The sequence below is a fragment of the Thamnophis elegans genome, chromosome 11 (assembly GCF_009769535.1).
Source record: "Thamnophis elegans isolate rThaEle1 chromosome 11, rThaEle1.pri, whole genome shotgun sequence".
NCBI lineage: Eukaryota > Metazoa > Chordata > Lepidosauria > Squamata > Colubridae > Thamnophis > Thamnophis elegans.
In genome coordinates this window covers 32,618,878-32,638,726 of record NC_045551.1, presented here as the reverse complement: position 1 = coordinate 32,638,726, position 19,849 = coordinate 32,618,878, and the positions used below count along the sequence as shown (strand labels likewise).

Genomic DNA, 19,849 nt, shown 5'->3' with positions numbered 1-19,849 from the left:
ATTTGAAATAGTTCATCTGTTCCTTTTTTAAGTGCAAAAAATACCTCACAAAATAAGGGTAAGGAAAGCAGTGGTGGGTTGCCATTTGTTTTACTACTCATTTGCTTGTGCGCACGTACACGCTCACGCAACACTTCTGTGCATGCACAGAAGCATCTGAGTGGGTGGGCAGAGTCTCGTGCCACCACTACTACAGGGCCAAACCAGGAGCAACTCACCTCTGAAGGAAACACAATTCAATGGTCTCTAAATTATTCAACTAAAAGCTTCAGAGAAGTGTCCATACCTCCATTTAAAATACAAATTTCTAGAAAATGTTCTAAGTGTTCTAAGTGTCAAAGTATTCACTAGTTCTCTGATTACTTACTTTTAATAGTCTAGCAAGGTTAGCTTTTTCTGGCTATTATGTGGAAAAATACCAAATGACTCCTATGTAGTGGCAATGTGGAAGACCACTGTTATTTCAAGGAATTTAGTGGCACATTTTGATTTTTTCCTTCACATTCAGAAAAGTGTAGAACTTTAGAGCTCCTTGTGAGCTAACCTACTTGGTTATTTTGCTTATTGAAGCAGGAGGGGCAGGACATTTTCAATTCTCATCCCAACTCATGTGCCTCCCAGTCATGGTCAGGTTTTCTCCATGACCAAACCAGGACCATGAAGTCATGGTGCCAAGTTTTGATAAATACCTTGGGGTTGTTGTTATTTGTTGGGAGTTTCTGCACAAAACCTAGGATAGGCTACTGTGGAAACTAACCATCCATTGCTGTCATTATTAAGGAACTCCTTACAGCTTGTAAGAGATTTGGGTGTCATTCTGCTTGATGTGTTTGCTTTTTATGTTTTGTTTTTAAATCTTTTGTCTGAGCTAATAATAAAGCTTAAAATCCAGTTATTTACTGCTAATCTTATTATCTCTGGATCCAAAAGAACCAGTTGGCCAGACATCTGATCACTGTCCTAACAACTTGCCAAAACACCCTAATACCCACATATTTCACAAGCAGTTGTAAAGAAACAACACCACAACTAGCCACAGACAGTCATAAACACAGAACGTATAACTGACCAAACAGATTTACTCCACACTTATAATTTAGGTAACTAATTATAGTACTAGTAGTTTTGTATCTTTAGCAACAGTCACTGTCTGTTATTATATTGTTAGCTTTACATGATATAAGTATCATAAAATTCTTCTATCACGCATGCTGGAGAAATGGATTCAAACCATTATATCTATAAATGCATAAACAATAGGCAGTGATATAACCAGAACAGAAACCTAAGTGTCAAAATGTCTACCTACAGTGGACACCTTTTTCCTCAGGCAAATTGGACTGGGGCTGCTTTTGAGCAGTGTATACATTTATTTATGCTTAACTTTATTTAATTACATTTAAATTAAATAGTATTATTTGAAAGAAATCATAATTTCTCCATTTGGTCATTAAAAAGATTACATAATTATCCCATATGGTCATTTAAATTCTGTCAACAACTGGGAGGGCTCTGAAGACTGCATCTAAGCTTTTGAGGGACCAGAAAAACAACTTGGAATTTTTCCTCTAAGTCTTCACATTAACCTCTACCCTGCCACATCCATTGTGTTAGGCAACTGATTCTTCTATCTAATACAAAACCCAACTCTCTCTTTTTTTAAGTTGAAAGAAGTTAAAAAATGTGGTGACATTTGTCTGTAGTTATAAATGGAAATCCAGATGTTCAGAGAAAAAATGGGGGAAGCTAGGGTAGAGATGTATTTGCATATAGCAACTACAATAATCTTTAGACTTACATGCCACTTCATAGTGCTTTATAGCCCTCTCTCAGTGGTTTGCAGTATATTGCCCCCAACAATCTGGGCCTTCATTTTGCTAATCTTGGAAGGATGGAAGACTGAGTTCACCTTGAGCCCGTCAGGATCGAACTGCTGACAGTTGGCAAAATTAGCATGCAATTCTGTATTTAATCACTGCGCCACCATGTTTCCTTATGTGTAGAAACAATGGTTAATTCTAGCACTAGGATCTCTTTCTACTTCTTGTCTTTATTAGAGGACACTCCCTGAATATAAAAAACTCAGAATGTCCTTGGTACAGCATGGAACATGCCACCAAAAAACTAAATGTTATTTTTTTCCAAAAATGTTTTTGTTTAACTTAACCTGTGGGTATTTATTCTTATTTTTAAAGAGTTGTAGGAATTAGGTTTTGGAGGGGGGGTTGTTTGTTTGTTTTGCAATAGCAAACAACAGCATTAAGCAGCTATGGTGACCTTAGCATCACTGACAATATTCCAGAAGTGTGAAAAATGCAGAGAAGCCATTAGCATTATGTTTCAAAAATCTCTATATTTGTTGCTGTGCATTTTGGATAGATTTGGCAGTTACCCAACATTTGGGGAATGTAAACATATTTTCCATTGGAAATAAACTACTGGCACTCATATACAATGTCTTCCATAGAAGCCACAGACAACTCAAAACAACCTTTGACCATAAGGAAATATAGTGATGTCATTCCCAATCATTTCTGAGATTCTCCATCATCTGAATTCACCTTTCAGCTGGTTTTTTTCCTAAACAAATGGGCCTTTTTGAAATAAAACACCAGTCTGCAAATGCACATTCCTCCCCCCCCCCCCATGTCCTCTGTGAAACAGAGAACTGTTGATAGAAGTAAGATGTTGATTCCTTGGTACAGGAACCGTGATGGCACAGTGGTTAGAATGTAGTACTTCAGGCTACTTCTGCTGACTGCCAGCTGGCTGCAATTTGACAGACTTGAATCTCACCAGGCTCAAGGTTGACTCAGTCTTCCATCCTTCTAAGTTTAATAAAATGAGGACCCAGATTGTTGGGGGCAATAACCCTAACCCTAACTCTCTAAACCCCTTAGAGAGGGCTGTAAAGCACTGTAAAGCAGTATATAAGTCTAAGTGCTAGTGCTATTGCTACATTGCACAGTTGGTGTATGGAGCTTGGCATGTGAGCAAGGAAGATCACCAATGATACTAATATTCACAAGGGCACCAGGCTGAAAAAACAGCACTGCTATTATCACACCCTTCCAACAATAAGTTCACTTACAACTTTTAAATTCATGTCCTAGAATGCAAAAATCACCTGATGAGGTCCAAGAGACTTTGAATCGTCTATGACAAATTAATAAAACATTTAATTTCAAAAAATCAATAAAAGGAAGACTTGGCTCACTTAAGACTCTTCTTCACAAGCCACAAATCATACCTCTGGTTTATAAATTGATTGTGGAGCTTATGAGATATACAGAATGGATTCTGATTCTCTATTTGCTTGAAATGTTTGGAGATATGACAATATTTACACATTCATGTATAATACATACCTACATATTTACTCTTCGGATTAAAGTCAGGACAAAAAAGAAGATCAAATAAAAGAAATATTCAGAGAAACATTATTTAAGTTCATGTTTTAATGTCAGTGACATAGAACTTAGTCGCAGAGCTGATAATGTTAGAATCAGGATGTAAAAACTTTCTATAAGATAGGTATTTGTTCTGGACACAGTTACAAAAGAGGAAATAAAAGGAATAAAATAAATAAATAAATAAATAAATAAATAAAAAAGACTCCATTTATACCTAGAAAAATTACACTACCCCAAAACATGGAATATGGTTTCAATCACTCACATTCTAATTTAAAATCATCTCATGGGGTGGAACTAGGTGAGGGCCTTCCTTGTGCTGACCTCCACCCTATGCAATATCCTTTCCTTGGTGTTATAAGGGCACCAATCTTCCTTAAATTCTGCTAACAAATTGCATTGATATGTGCTTTCAGCCTTTATGGAACTGGGGCATCTAACATAAGCACAATGACATGGCTGTTTTACTTTCCTTGTAGTTTTATGTTCAAATTTTGCTGTTTATGTTTTGCTGTTTATTGCTAGAGTAACTCTGGATTTGAGCAAGTTATAAATATTGCTCAATAAATAAAAAACTGCTGCAGATGAATGAATGAAAGAAAGAAAGAAAGAAAGAAAGAAAGAAAGAGTGAATGAATGAATGAATGACTTGAATGATTCCACTAAATAATAGGCCATGCCAGTGTTACATTTCAGTTACTGCTGTGATTCCTATTTTTGTAAAAGAAAGATATTTATCTTGCTATAGGATTCATTCTATAGTCAGGCTTGCAAATTGAAAATTATTTTATATGATGTCACATAGCAGTTACTAATTACACATTTTTAGAAGCAATGCAAAGGTGAGCCTTCCAATGAAAAGGTTAAAGTGTTACATTAATTAGAGATCTAAGTTCATCACCATACATTCATATCCTTTTCTTTTTTAAAATTCACCTTCATTAACAGCAAATGTTCATCTAAAGCTGTGATATTGATTAAGGGATTTGTTAAGAATTAAGAATTCAGTCAATAATGAAAAGCTTTATACAGGTAGTTCTGGACTTACAACCACAATTGACTCCAAAATTTATGTTGCTAAGCAAGACAGTTGTTAAGTGAGTTTTGTTCCATTTTATTACTTTTCTTGTAAGTTATTAAGTGAATCACTGCAGTTGTTAACTTAGTAAAACAGTTGTTAAGAATCTGGCTTCCCATTGATTTTGCTTGTCAGAAGATTGCAAAAGGATATGACCACGGGACAGTGCAACCATCATAAATATGAGTCAGTTGCCAAGCGCCTGAATTTTGATCATGGGACCATGGGGATGTTGCAACAGTGCAAAAGTGTGAAAACCTGTCACAAGTCACTTTTTAACACTGTTGTAACTTTGAATGGTCACTAAATGAACAGTTGTAAGTCAAGGACTAGCTGTACTTATTTGGATTCCAACTTGTATCATTAAACATGGAACCTGTTTTATACTGCTAGATAGAGATATACACAATATTAGAAAAAGAAATTGTGAAAAGTTGTGTACTTTGTCACACAAATATGTCGATATTACAGTCTTTGGCCACAATTCCAAAACTATTACAGCTCCTACAGTGACACTTATAACACTGCAGTTTGCTGTACTACCCAGATTTTCAAAACTCAAAGAATATATTATTTTTTTCAACTAAAAGATAACAGCAAGTTATTTTACTTTTCACGACCATTATCTCACATTTCTGATAAAATTCAACATATTCTCTGTTGTCTGCTGGCACACCAAAAAATATCAGCTGGAAGATGAAGCAACTCATAACAATCTGTTATCTGATTTGTATAAACAAATATACAGCTAAGATCTGGAAAGACTTCTAAAGCTCTTCCACTATATCTTGTTTCTAATTCACTTATTATTCGATTTTTAAATAATGTCTCAACATTCTGTGGAATATATTTTTCATACCTCTACTCCGTGAAACTTTATCCTCCATCTACCAACTTCAAAAGAAGTCTTTATTGCTCTCTATTGTCCAATAACAATTCCCCGCAAATATTCATAGAGCTCCTACTACGTATTCCAGATGTTATAATGCTTATGACTACAGTAAACTTGCAATGTTCGTTTAGTCATCATTAAGAGTTACAATGGCACTGAAAAAGCGGCTTGTCATAGTTTTCATACTTATGTCTGTTGTAGCATCCCCACAATTACTTGACCAAACTTTGGATGCTTGGCAGCGAACACGTATTTACAATTGTCACATGGTCCCAGGGTCCTGGGATTTCATTTGCAATCATCTTAGGTTGCTTCTAACAAGCAAAGTCAAAGGGAAAGAAGCCAGATTCACTTAACAGCTGCATGATTCACTTAACAACTTCAGTGATTCTCTTAACAATTTCAATGACTCACTTAAAAGCCATGGCACAAAGGTCATAAAATGGGACATGGCTCACTTAACAACTGTCTTGCTTAGCAATATAAATTTTGAGCACTATTGTGGTTGTAAGTTGAGGACTACCGGCACGTACCTATCGGACCAGTTTGCTCGACTCGGTAGTGGAAATCTCGGGTGGCCCAGCTCACCCACCTCGGCTCTATGGCATTCCATTTAGGCTCTCTTTTTTTAGTGAAAAGTGCATGCACAGATGGCTTAGCATTTGAAAACCAGTACGGAAGGTAAATAAATACCACCCCTGGTAGCTATCCAAATAAGTAAAAGAAATAAAACTTCCGAATACTATTGTTCTATCCCCATTTTACTGCTCACATCTCCAGCAGTTTTCTAGAACATAGATACAGTAAAATAGAACATAGATATAGCAGTTTTCTAGAGATAGGTGGAGTAAAAATGTTCAGAAAGGAATCAGCCCAAGCGGGGAGGGAGCCTAACCAACTTGTCAAACTTCAATTTATTATGAATGTTTATGATCACCATTCAAAGACAAAGGGAGGCTGCTCTGAACTTTTAAAACTCTGAGTATCTTTTCAAAAAAATAATATTTACACGACCGCTGATTCCAAATGCATGACTTTAAGGGGTTAACAATAATTTAAAACAGAATAAAAACATAAACAATGAATGAAAACATACATATAATCCACAATCAAGGTTATAAAAAAAAACATAACACAGATTAGTACAGCCTTCACACAGGCTCAGATACACACCCAGGTCTCCAGGCCTGATGACAGACCACAGCCGTAAAGCCTTGGGAAAGGCAAAGGGGTTGGGTCCAATTTTTCTCTGGAGGACTGATATTCAAAAGAGCAGACACCACAACAGAAAAGGCTTAAGAGCATCAACTGATGTTTTAAGCCAGATCATTGAGTTTGACAGTCCAGATATAATGGACCTTCACAGTTAAAAAGTCAAATCAAATCAACTCCTAATGACACCCATGTAATCTTCTTGGCTGAATATGGAAAGGGTTTGCCATTGCTTTTTTCCAACCTGCCAATCTAGTCTAACCAGGTACAACTGATCCTAATCATTTTTGAACCCAGACTCATCAGTCAAGCACTGTCTCTTCCTGAGATATAACATAGAGGTAAGTGACTATAATTGATTGAACCTTAAACAATTTGCGTTAATTGTTTCTGGTACAATATTGTCTGTTGTGCTTTTTAGGTCAATTGAACTATGTCTAATAAGGTATAAGAAAGATCCATTTGTGCCTTACGTTTTAACTATAGAGATCCACAGAGGAGAAAGATCACAGAAACTAGCATTTGTGGAAAGTTTCATTAAGGACTATCTTTGCTAGATCAGTCTTGTGCGTTGACCTAATCCGAAAGCAAAAGACATTTGGCCCTTCAAGCCTGTATAGATAAATCAATGTTTTCAACCTTAGCAACCTTTAACATGTGCAGACTTCAACTACCAGAATCCCCCAGCCACCAGGGGGAATGCTGGGAGTTAAAGCCCATACGACTTATGGTTGTTGAGGCACACTGAGATAGAAGATTGGCATGCAGTTAAAAAAATAATGTTGTTTCTTAAAAGAATATTTATACAATACTACATATCTCACTTAAACAAGTCAAATATGACAAGACTTTAAACAATGTTTTTTAATGCAGGCTTGCATGGTGCGATTAAACCTTAGCTCTTTAGCTAAGACACTGTAACCAGACAAGTTTTCCATTAACGTAGGCATGAAAATGAAGACAAATGCAAACAAGAACACAATCTTTTTTATAGCCTGTGACCAGTGAATGAAAGCATGCAGGTACAGGTCATCCTCAACTTATGACCACAATTGACCCCAAAATTTCTGTTGCTAAGCAAGACAGTTATTAGGTTAATTTTGCCCCATTTTATGACTTTTCTGGCCACAGTTATTAAGTGAATCAGTGCAGCTATTAAGGTAATAATCTGATTCTTAAGTGAATCCAACTTCCCTGTTGACTTTGCTTGTAAGAAGGTCGCAAAAGATAACCACCCGACCCTGGCAGACTGCAACTGTCATAAATATGAGTCAGTTACTAAGTGCCTGAATTTTGTTGATGTGACCAGGGGGATACTGCAATGGTTGTTAAGTGTGAAAAATGGTCATAAGTCACCTGTTTTAGTGCTGTTGTAATTTTGAATGATCACTAAATGGGCTATTGTAGGTCAAGAACTACTTGTATCTAATGTGGACATGGTCTAGATCAGGAATTTGGCAATAAAGCTTATCTTTTCACCAATTCATTTTATAAACAAGAAAGTGACAAGATGGTATTAAATGAATACACAAATCAGACACTGGAGATGCACAGACCAAAAAAAAGTTAACTATTTCATGTGTTGCTAGCACATGTACCATACTATCTTTTTCTGTTGGATCAGCAAAGGTTTAACTGTACATCAATATAACAAGATTTAAAATTATTAGGAGAGGATTATTGTATCCTGTAGCTATAAATATAGTTCCTTTTTTGCTGTTAAATAACCTCAAAGATGGATTAATGAAATAAGGCATTTTAGAATTCAGTCATTTCACACTACATGAAACTTAACTGACAACAGATGTCATACTGCTCCGTACATTCCCATAATTTAAGTTCTATAGCCACTCATTGGTAATTTAATATTTACCAAACAGTGTTATGGGAACAATACACAAACATTTAAGTTCATATTGGATGATAAAAATATTTTGCCCATGCTTAAAAGTAGCAGAAAAATATTTCACAAGCATTAGCGGTATCAATTAAATTGGAAGAAATTGAGTGAAGGTGCATAATTTAAAAAGGCAGTCAAGCAGTTACTTTTGGGGAAAAGAATATAACACTGCAAGACTAATGAAGAGTAAGACTAATACATGGAGTCAATGAGACTTGCACAAGCATTGCTAAGTCACAAAATCTCATTCCATTGTGCTAACTATAAGCAGGTTTATTCAAAAGTTCGATTTCCATGTGAGTCTCTCAGGGTCCCAATTATTTCAGTGCAGTTTATAGATCATTAAATACGATATGTTGGATCAAAGGCCTATTAAAAGCTGCATAGTACCTCAAATTAAAACCCGGAGTTTGGACATTGTGCATACAGTAGGGAAATGATCGACATAGTACCTGTTTGAATCACCTTAAGGCAGCCCTGCTTTTTCCTTTTTCCTAGAATTGAAAAGAAAAAAATCCTTTTCAATTCTAAGGCTGGGATGTCTGTGGTCAACCAAAGATCATCAGGAGACAGGCCAATATGGCATGATTACACTTTCCCACAAATCTACAGGGGAAAAAAACTTCTGCGAATCCACTAGCCAATTTCCTGAGGCACCTTTTTTTTTCTCCTACAAGCAAAAAATAAATAAATGCATAGAATAGAGCCTTTGTGGCATGATTTCACACAAACAAAGGCCCTACAGAGAAATGTGCAGAGGGAAGTAGTGAAATGAAAATGAAATATATTGCCAGAAAAAAAGTAATTAACCTGTGGGCTGCAGTTTAGATGAGAACCATATTAATATAGTAACACAACATTGTTTTCTAATATTCTTGTGAAAGTGAAGAAAGGAAAAGCCAAATGGAGGATCCAAAGCCTATAGTGGACAATTAGTATGACACTTAGGAAGCCATCAAAGTAGGGAATGTGTGTCACATCTAGGTAGGAAATAGCATGAATCCTGCAAAGTCAGGCGGTTATGCACTATGTTTCCAAGTAAGTGAAATGCACTCATTCATTTCAAACGGTACAGACACATTGATGCCTGTAATCTACCATTATTTAACTATGTCACTGGAGGTCACTGTATTTGCTTAAAATGGGGAAAGCAGTAAAAAGTTAGCAATAGTTACTCAGCATAGACTTTTCAAAAGCTGTCCTATTCATCTTAGTCCCTATCCCATTCTGTTCACCAAGCACCACATCCTCTGCATTTGGGTCCGCTTTTCAACTTTCCACACCACTCTCTTGCTCCCATTACCTGCAGTAGACCAAACATTCCATATGGTTGATCTCTTGGTCTGACCGGTATCTGCTATAGTCTTCCCACAAGTCCTTGACTGCTGTAACTGCCAAGATGAAGAGCACCGGGGCCAACGCCAGCTCTGGTTGGAAGGCATTGACCGCAGGCACAAAATTAAGTAAAGCAATGAAAACAAAGTAGACATTGGCAAAGCGATGGAACTGTTCAAAGAGATTCTTGGGCAAAAAAGACACCGCTGTGTATTTGGTGGTCTTCAGTCTATTGTTAGCTGGCTGCCTGGAGGTCTCCGTATCAGGCCAGGCAGACAACAGGTTGGAAGCTACAATCCACACTTTCCTGACATCTTTCTTCTTCCTCCTTTTCTTTCTCTTCCTTTCTTTGTCTTGCTTCTGCTCCTGAGAAGATGAGTCCCCCACGGCATCTGTGCTTTCAGTCATCGCCTTTCCCCCAAAACAGGCAAAAAGCAAGGACAGGAAATCAGTGCTGGGAGAAAGTTCTCCGGCAGCTTCCAGCACATGGAGAACTCTCCTTCTCCCCCTCCTTCTCCACCACGACTTTATGTGATCATCTTTGGGAACTTAGTCATGCCCTTACACTTTTCCGCGAGGTGAAGGAGGAGGCGGGTGTCTTACCGACTGTGCTGCCCCAGCAGTCTATAGCTAGTTTAAGAATTAAGAACTGTCTCCTTTAAGAAACTATCTCCTGGGAAACGTAGGCAGAGACTGCTTTATGGGAAATGTAGTTCCATGACATGTGATCAGGTCTGTGTTTCTGGTTGGACACTGGGGCATTCCGCTTGCGTGCAGCCGGTCATTTTAAATACTTTTGTGAACCAGAGAAGTAATGTTTGTATCTCTGCTCAGCATGGGAGTGAAATCATTATCTTTTTACACCATGTGATAGAAGAGATTATGGAAAGTCAGAAGTATTTTAACACTGAACTGTAAGTTTTGCTATTAAGAATGCCTGATAATAACCTTGATGTGAATGAGATTCCTAAATGTGGAGTTAACTGCATGACCCCAGCAACCCTACAATGCTTGAGGCAGAACAGTAAAAAGATGATGTTACTGTGAGCTTCCTTCGAGTAAAAAGGACGTTGAAGTTGTATCCCAAACTCTGTTTGCATTTTAAATGAGGACAGCTGCCAGGATTTCCCCCACCCCCTCTTGGAGCACAAAAAAACATCCCGTTTCAATGAGAAAGGCTGATTAACTCTCCTGAGATGAGTAAGAAAATGTGTAAAAGGGGGCCAAGAGTTGCATGAGAAAAGCAGCCTCTACAACCTTGCTGGCTCAATCTGCTCTGAAAAGCCTGTTTTTGTTTGTGGAAGAATGCTTACAGGCTAGACTCTTGTTTCTCCTCTGATATACTGCGAAAGCAGATGCTGCAGAGTTAGAAAAGCATGTTTCCTCTTTCTCCCTCCAGGGGAGGAGACCTAGGAATCGTATGATAAAGCAGACACCACCACCCCAACTCCTCAACCTATCCAGTCCGATCTGCTGTTGTTAAAGCCAAAGGCATGTCGCTTGGAAGCAAACAGCAGCCTAACAAAGAAAGAAACAACTCTTTCAGTAAATCAAAGCAAATTCCAAGCCTTACTCCTTAAGTGATTGTAAAAGCCTCATGGAAAGGTCTCCATGGAAATGGAATTTGAATAAGTAAGAGGTCAGCTAGCCCAGATGGGACCTCCCAAGTCCTTTGAACTTTATTGATAAGTTGTCCTGGCATCTAGGGGCAATAAAGAAGCCCCAACCATCCCAACATAAGTTTACTTTGTGTGTGTAGAGCCATCTGGCAGTCAAATGGCCACAAGGCAGATGCAGTCCAGTTGAAGGACCTGCAAGTTATGATCTTGCTTATGAATTATTGGAAAAAGGCAAACTCCTTAGGAGGTACAAAGCTAGCAGGGTCCAAGACGGGTTCTGAGTCTGGGTAAAGACCCTTAGGAATTCCAAAACTGGAGAGTTAGTTTTACAACCCTCAACAAGGGAAAAATGCCATTACCAGTTACTCCAAACATTAATCACAAACAACACCCTCTTGTGGCTTCTCTACAAATTGCAGTCCAGTGTTTCAAGCCAACACATGCAACACACCCTAGTGGCTGACAAGTGAACTGCGCCTGCATCTACAACATTTTGCAATGCACCCTAGTGGCTAACAAGTGGACTCGGCCTGAATCTGCATAGTTTTGCAACGCACCCTACTGGCTGACAAGTGGACTGTGCCTGCATCTCCAAAGTCTTGCAACGCACCCTAGTGGCCAAAAAGTGAATTCAACTCAAAAATTCATAATACATTCAGGAAATTTCCTGTGCTAATACTGGTTATAGAATCCTCCCTAGCCATGGCAGAAGGGTCAGACATGCCAAATTTCATGCCTGAACCAACACAGAACCAGAATTGGTCGTACAACTCTCAAAATAGGCAGAGGCACCTAAGAAGACCCACGACTTTAGGCAGTGTAGAAAGCCTACTGATGCCAAGATGTATAACGAGGGAGGAATGGGACAAGCAATATTGATGCTATAAAATATCCTGGGAAGAGTTGCTGAATCTCTGCAACATACCCCTAGATAATATATCCCCCAAGTACATCCACTCAATGATAGATAAAATGGATGAACTTTTCTTATAATGGAAGGGCTGTGAAGACTGTCTCATTGACATTCAGTCACTGCTAGGAGACCCAGAGCTTGTAAAGGACATGATGCGCCTAGAAAAGATGGGCGAAAAGTGTAGCCATATCTTCCACAGCAGTACAAGCCGTTTCCAAACTGCCTTACAGGCCGAGTTTCAGTTTCACTTTATTTGTATGCCGCCCTTTTTCCTGGGGGGACTCAGGGCGGCTCACAGTTCAAAAGGGGGTGGGGGAGGACAAACAATTTACAACATAAAAGCACTACATCATTTAAGAACTCAACAGTCATACAATTCGAGTAGGGGTTAGAGTCTTTAACCCCAGGCCAGCCGGGATAGCTGAGGACAGACGGCATGAGAAGACCGAATCCGAAGTGTCCCATCATTCACGTGCACCATCTCAGCGGTTGCATGTGGCTTCCTCTCATGTTTCTTATAAAGCATCCTTATCTACTCCCAAGGATAAACCATGGGAGAAGGCTGCATCTGAGGTATCCCATCTTTCGCATGCACCATCTCAGCAGTCACACACAACTCCCTCCCATGTCTCCAAAAAGGCCTCATCCTTCCGTCCAAAACCAACCCAATCTCGAGCAGGCACCAGCATTTCACAGCAATCTTCCTGTTACAGCCAGATGTCACAGGCATCTAGAGCTGCAGAAGCAAAAATGGAAGCTTAGATAGCCCAGGCAGATCTAGAGACAGCAAGGGAAGAGCAGCTGCTGAAGGAAGAGATGGCAACTATGGAACCAGAGAAAGTTCTATGCGAAGCCAAAGCTCAGGCAGAGATGGCAACTGCGGAAGTGAAATTTTGGGAAGAGGAAGCAGCTGCAAACCTCCGTAATGCCAATTTTTCTCTTTGACATCCAAAGCAAAGAGATGGAATTCACGATATCAACATGCACTGGGTGCCAGTGCACAGCGGCGAGGAAAGTTAATGGACTCTGCATAGAAGCATTAGATGGGAGTGCACGGTTCCCACTGCCACCATTACTAGAATGGGACAATCTACCAAATGATCGCAGTCAGATTACAACACCAGAGTTAGCAAACACCATACCTTACCTGAGGCATATGGCTAATCACTTTACCGCCCTGGATCCTAAAGCCGAAATCATGCTCTTGCTAGGAACAGATGCTTCTGAAGCTTTCATCCTGCAGGGAGTGGTCAAAGGCCCAATGGGCTCCCTATTCACTAAGAAGACATGACTCGGTTGGGTCATCTTTGGAACAGTGTGTGTCAATTAACCTGAAGCCCCAACCCAGGTGAACATCTTCAAGACTTCCACTCTCAGTAATGAGAGAACATCCCACTTGAAACCATGCCAAAGACACTTCACGACTTCATCAATCAAACCAGTTTTAGGAGCAACAGTGTTCCAGACCAGCAAAGAAAACAATGACTTGGCCTTGTCAATAGAGGACAAAGAATTTCTGAGGTTCATGGACAAGGAATTTCAACAGGATGCTACCAAGAATTGGGTGGCTCCACTACCCTTTTGCATACAATGGCTTTCAAACAACCCTGAGCAAGCTCTCTCGCCTCTTCAGTCTGAGATGACTCATGAACAGGAATCCTGCAATGAAATCTCATCTAGTAGAGTTCATGGACAAGATGGTCCAGAATGGTCACACAGAATTTGCTCCATATCGAGAAACAGTGAGGAATGCTGGTACCTACCATTCACCCACAGAAGCTAGGTCAGATCCGAATAGTCTTCAATGCCAGTGTGCAATTCCAAGGCCTTTCCCTGAACAAAGTCCTTCTCACTAGGACCTGAACTCACCAACAGTCTGCTCGCCATGCTCATCCACTTTTAAATGCCTTTGTGAACCAGAGATGTAATGTTTGTATTTCCACTCAGCATGGGAGTGAAATCATCATCTTTTTACAACACGTGATGGAACAGATTATGGAAAGTCGCAAATATCTTAATACTGAACTGTAAGTTTTGCTATTAAGAATGCCTGATAATAAACTTGATCTGAATGAGATTTGTAAGTGTGGAGTTAACTGCCTACCCCGAGCAAGCCTACAATGCTTGAGGCAGAACACCCACCTCCATTCTAACAAACTTTGCTCTGACTGGGAAGGTCTCTCTCATGCTTGCTTTCGTTGTTTTCTTCTGCACCTCACCATCCAAGCTTTCTCTAGCTCTTCTGCCTTCCACCAGTGAGACCACTAAATGACTGGCCCGTTGTCTGGAGGATGGGAATCGTACAGTCACTCTTGTTTTCCCACGTCGTTCTTCATCAACCCACTAACCAGTTTCCGTTTCACCATCAAGAAGAAGGTTGGAAATTAAAGTGGAGGAAAACAACCATTGCGGCAGCCTGTTGAACAAAATTACATTTCCCTCATGCCAGGCGGTGCTTGGAAAGGGAACCTCAAAGCCAAAAATGGTGGGTTGCGGGGAGGAGAGCGATGAAAGAACGAGCAGGAAGCTGCTGTTTTTAAAATTTAAAGTAACATAGAAAACATAAAGGGGTTTGTGTGGGGTTTTTTAAAGCAGTATACGATGGCTTATGGTACCAGTTTTACAGAAGTTTGCCAATTCGCAATGCACGGTTAAAACTTTTAGTCCCATGACATCTTTGGGGAGGGTGTTTTTTCTCGCAAAATCAACAAGTTTCAAGAAGTTTTGAAACAAGAAGAAGAGGCAGCTTTGCAGGATATCCTGGAGGGAGGAAGATTCTCAGGTCAACCGGCTTATTATTTTTGGTGGAACTGCTGGATACTTCAGAGGAGATCATAGAAGTGTAAAGTTTAACAGAGTTGGAAGGGATCTTGTAGGTCATCTAATCCAACCCCCCCCTGCCTAAGCAGGAGACCCTACACCATTTCTGACAAATGGCAGTCCAGTCTCTTCTTGAAAGCCTTGAGTGATGAAGCTCCTACAACTTCTGAAGGCAATGAATGTTCTATTGGTTGATTGCTCTCACTGTCAGAAAATTTCTCCTTATTTCCAGGTTGAATGTCTCCTTGGTCAGTTTCCATCTATTATTCTTTACCTGGCCTTCAGGTACTTTGGAGTATACCTTGACCCCCTCCTCTCAGTGGCAGTCCCTCAAATATTGAAACACTGCTATCATGTCTCTCCTGGTCCTCCTCTTCAGTAGGCTAGCCATGCCCAATCCCTGCATAAAGACTTAGTTTATACTTTGGCAAAGAGATGCTGAGGTTTAAACTCAGAATCTACTATTGACTGGCAGAATGCATTCCGTGAACACCAACTAGTAGTTTGAGTTTGAGTTTATTAGGGCTTGTATGCCGTCCACTCTCGAAAGACTCAGGGCGGCTTACAGAAAAAGAAGGGAGGGGAACATATAAAAATTAAAAAGTACAAACATTAAAATCACACAGCATTCATAATGTAAAGTGGGGCTGGATAAATCAACAGCCCCAGGCCTGCTGGAAGAGCCAGGTCTTAATTGCTTTGCGGAAGGCCGGGAGAGTAGTAAGGGTCCAGATCTCCATGGGGAGATCGTTCCATAAGGCCGGAGCAGCTACAGAGAAGGCCCTTCCCTGGGGGGTTGCCAGCCAACATTGGCTGGCAGATAGAATCCGGAGGAGGCCTAATCTCTGCGATCTTATAGGTCTCTGGGAGGTAAATGGCAGGAGGCGGTCTCTCAGGTAGCCAGGTACTAAACCATGAAGGGCTTTAAAAGTAACAACTAGCACCTTGAAACGAGTCCGGAGACCAATAGGAAGCCAGTGCAGCTCGCGGAGGATAGGTGTAACGTGGGTGTACCTAGGTACGCCCACAATCACTCTCGCGGCTGCATTCTGGACTAACTGGAGTCTTCGAACACTCTTCAAGGGCAGCCCCATGTAGAGCACGTTACAGTAATCCAGTCTTGAGGTGATGAGGGCGTGAGTGACCATCCGAAGGGCCTCCCGGTCCAGATAGGGTCGCAACTGGTGCACCAGGCAAACCTGGGCAAAGGTCCCCCTGGTCACAGCCGACAAGTGATGTTCTAACGTCAGCTGTGGATCCAGGAGGACCCCCAAATTGTGAACCCTCTCTGAGGGGCGTATAGTTTCACCCCCCCAGGCTAAGAGATGGAATACCTGGATCATCCTTGGGAGGGAGCATCAATAGCTACTCAGTCTTGTCGGGATTGAGTGCAAGCTTGTTCGCTCCCATCCAGACTCTGACAGCCTCCAGGCACTGGCACCTCACTTCTACTGCTTTGCTGAGTTGGCACGGGGCAGACAGATACAGTTGTGTATCGTCCGCGTATTGGTGGTATTTAACCCCATGCCAGCGCATGATCTCACCCAGCGGCTTCATGTAGATGTTAAAAAGGAGGGGGGACAGGACCGAGCCCTGCGGCACCCCATAATTGAGGGGCCTAGGGGTCGACCTCTGACCTCCAACCAACACCGACTGCGACCTGTCCGAGTCATCTTCATTGTTCTTAGCAGCCTGTGGGAGTGGGGAAACTCTTCCTCCCTCTTGCAAGGAGAGTTTGAACCATAGATTCAATTGTGGGTTGGATTTTTTTTTTTTTTTTTTTTTTTTTGCTATTTAAATGTCACCAGGTGAGAGAAATTGCCCCACTTAAGTAGATGCTGCTAAGAGCATTTGAGGAAGAAAGACAGGAAGGTTAGAATTATGAATCTGGCTTAGTTTTGGCAATTAATTAGGGCAGATTTCACCTTTCTGTATTCGTTAGGAAGAGGAGGGTTCCCCCCCCCCGCTTCGGTTCAATCCTGTCCCATTCTCAAACTGAGTGGTCAACTCTGCAGTTTTCTTGGGCAAGGTTTTCAGAAGTGATTTGCCATTGACTCCTTCCTAGGGCTGAGAGAAAATGACAACCTCAGGGTGGCTGGCTTTGTGCTTATGGTGGCACTAGAACTCACAGTCACCTGGTTTCTAGCCCTGTGCCTTAACCACTACACCAAACTGACCCTTAGAATAGAGATTTTGAAAAGCTTCCCCCCCCCCCCCCAAAAAAAAAAAGAATATCTGCTGAGCGGTCAGAACAAGGAGATAGTTGAATCTTACAATTCAATTTAAATCAGTTTTAAATAAACAAATTCTACTTCTGTATGCACTTTCCTCCTCCTATCTAGAGTAAAATGTAGGGATAAACCATTTGCTGCTCCTCAGAGAGCCTAGAATATCCTATAAGTCCTTTACTGTTAAAAGATTTCTTTAAAATTAAAGGTGTTTCAAAGGAAAGGATGCAAGCCATGTCCTCTGCTGGATAGAAAGTGAATAGATGATGGAGAATTGGAAATATCTAGTCTTTATACAGCTGCAGTGTAGGAATTTTCCCAATATCTATGAGTGGGCAAGGCTAGTCTGAGTTCAAGCCAGAATCAGGTCTCTTAAATTAGGAAAAAGTCCCAACCCATTACTAAAGAAACCTTCAGTCCACAGATATGAGGCAGATAACATAGTTACCAGGGTCTTAATCATTAGTTTCCATTAAGCTGCCTGGAGTTACAATCCAGTGCTTACTGAACTGTGTATAAAAGCTTCTATGATTTTCTTATCCCACTGTGGCCAATCATGAGATGAGAGATCCTTTGGAAGGCTGTATTGTAGTCTACCCATGCCGCCACCACCTCCATCCCCGAGCTACCTTTTCACTGGCAGAGGGTTCCAGAAGGCCGTGGCCTCAGGAAAATGGAGCTTGGGAGCCCGTTTCCACTGGCAGATACTCAGGCCACCACAAGTGTCCCTGACATGAGTGACGTGGAGCTAGCCACGCCCATCCCGGACCCCCAAGGTCAAACAGAACCCTGATGCAGCCCTCAATGAAATCGAGTTTGACACCTTTAATCTAGAATATATAGAACAAACAAGTCATGTTCAAATACATATTTTGCTCAAACAGCACTTGAGAAAATTTAGGGAAGTATAGATATGTTTAATATAATATGCAAGAAGCAAAACTGGAACAGTCACAGTTCTTCCACATATAGATTACATCATGTATTTGCATTGTTAAGTTAATGTGTAACACATTTAGTTTACATATATAAACAAAGCACAAAGGGATATTCTTCTGCAACGCTAAAAAGATTAGTTGCGTGGCTATATTTGCAAATAAAAACTCCACTGGGAAATAACCTGGAGAAAATGTCACTATGGCCAAAAGTAGTTTCATCAACAGTTAGTCCTTAAGGCTCAGAGAGTTATTAATGCCTTTTATTTTCTAGTTTTGTGTTGCGACTACAAACTGGGATTATTAGACGTAACGATTAAAATGTGGCTGTTTCACCTCTTCAGTATCCTTCCGTCTTGCTGATGAATAAGGAAAGTGACAATTCCACTTGTTTAGGCCACAGGAAAACTACTGTTCACAAGGCAAGTGACAATGGAGTTTATGCTTCACTTTGTTACGTTTACACTCTGGGGAAGGAGACTAAAATAATCTGAACATATCGCAAGAGTATGCCATAAATTCAGATGTATATTGAATGGCATTTACTGATTACTGTGGATAAAAGTATTCTCTTTTCATATTTCTTATGGTATTAAATGTGTGACATTAAATTTAGCATAAATTACATAAAATGGATATAATATATTAAGGTACAGGTAGTCCCCGATTTACAACACTTCATTTAGTGACCATTCAAAGTTATAATGGCACTGAAAAAAGTGTCTTAAGATCCTTTTTTCACACTTACAACCATTGTAACATTTCCATAATCATGTGATCAAAATTCAGATGCTTGGCAACTGATTCATGCTTATGACAGTTGCAGTGTCCCTGCTTTATGTGACAAACAAAGTCAATGGGGAAGACAGACTAACTTAACAACCATGTTACTGAGTTAACTACTGAAGTGATTCACTTAACTGTGGTAAAATGGGACAAAACTCATTTAACAAATGTGTCCCTTAGCAACAGAAATTTTGGTCTCAATTATGGTTGTAACTTGAGGACTACCTGTAGTATATTACTTTTAATTTACTGTATTTGTGAGATGTCTAGTAACCCTTGTTCTCTGGACAGATTCCAGAAAACAAAATGAATAATTATAAAAAACTAAGGGTATCAAACATCTCCAATGCAATCATTCTAATGCTACCTAAGGCTTAACAATCGTAAGACTTGGGATAAACTAAGTGACTGTCTAGGTGTGAGAGGAAATAATATGAGTACCAAACAAGCCTGTCCAAGGAGGTTATGGCAGGCTTCACATCAGGGCTCAGCAGTAAATCACAGCTCCGGAGATACTTAACCTTTTACTCAGTACTTGGCTTGACTTGGCAAGGGAGTCTCAAACACGATTCAGCCCGATTATAATCTTTATTGCACACAAGAAGGAAGCCTGAAATATAATTGAATGATCACTGCAGTGCAAAGAAGTCTAAGCCTATAGGTACCTGTAATAGAATAATAGAATAGCTAAATTGGAAGGGACCTTGGAGGTATTCTA

At 40.2% G+C, this 19,849-nt stretch overlaps 1 protein-coding gene across 2 annotated transcripts in view; it reads right to left on the bottom strand.

The window, feature by feature from the left end:
- ATP10A (ATPase phospholipid transporting 10A (putative)) overlaps positions 1 to 10,464 on the bottom strand; it is a 145,620-nt gene extending 135,156 nt beyond the window's left edge. For both annotated transcript variants that reach the window (XM_032226578.1, XM_032226579.1), the window contains exon 1: positions 9,799 to 10,464. In XM_032226578.1, coding sequence (XP_032082469.1) covers positions 9,799 to 10,238 — 440 coding nt within the window. In that variant the 5' untranslated portion in view covers positions 10,239 to 10,464. The remainder of the gene's footprint in view (positions 1 to 9,798) is intronic.
- Positions 10,465 to 19,849: the final 9,385 nt, after the last annotated feature.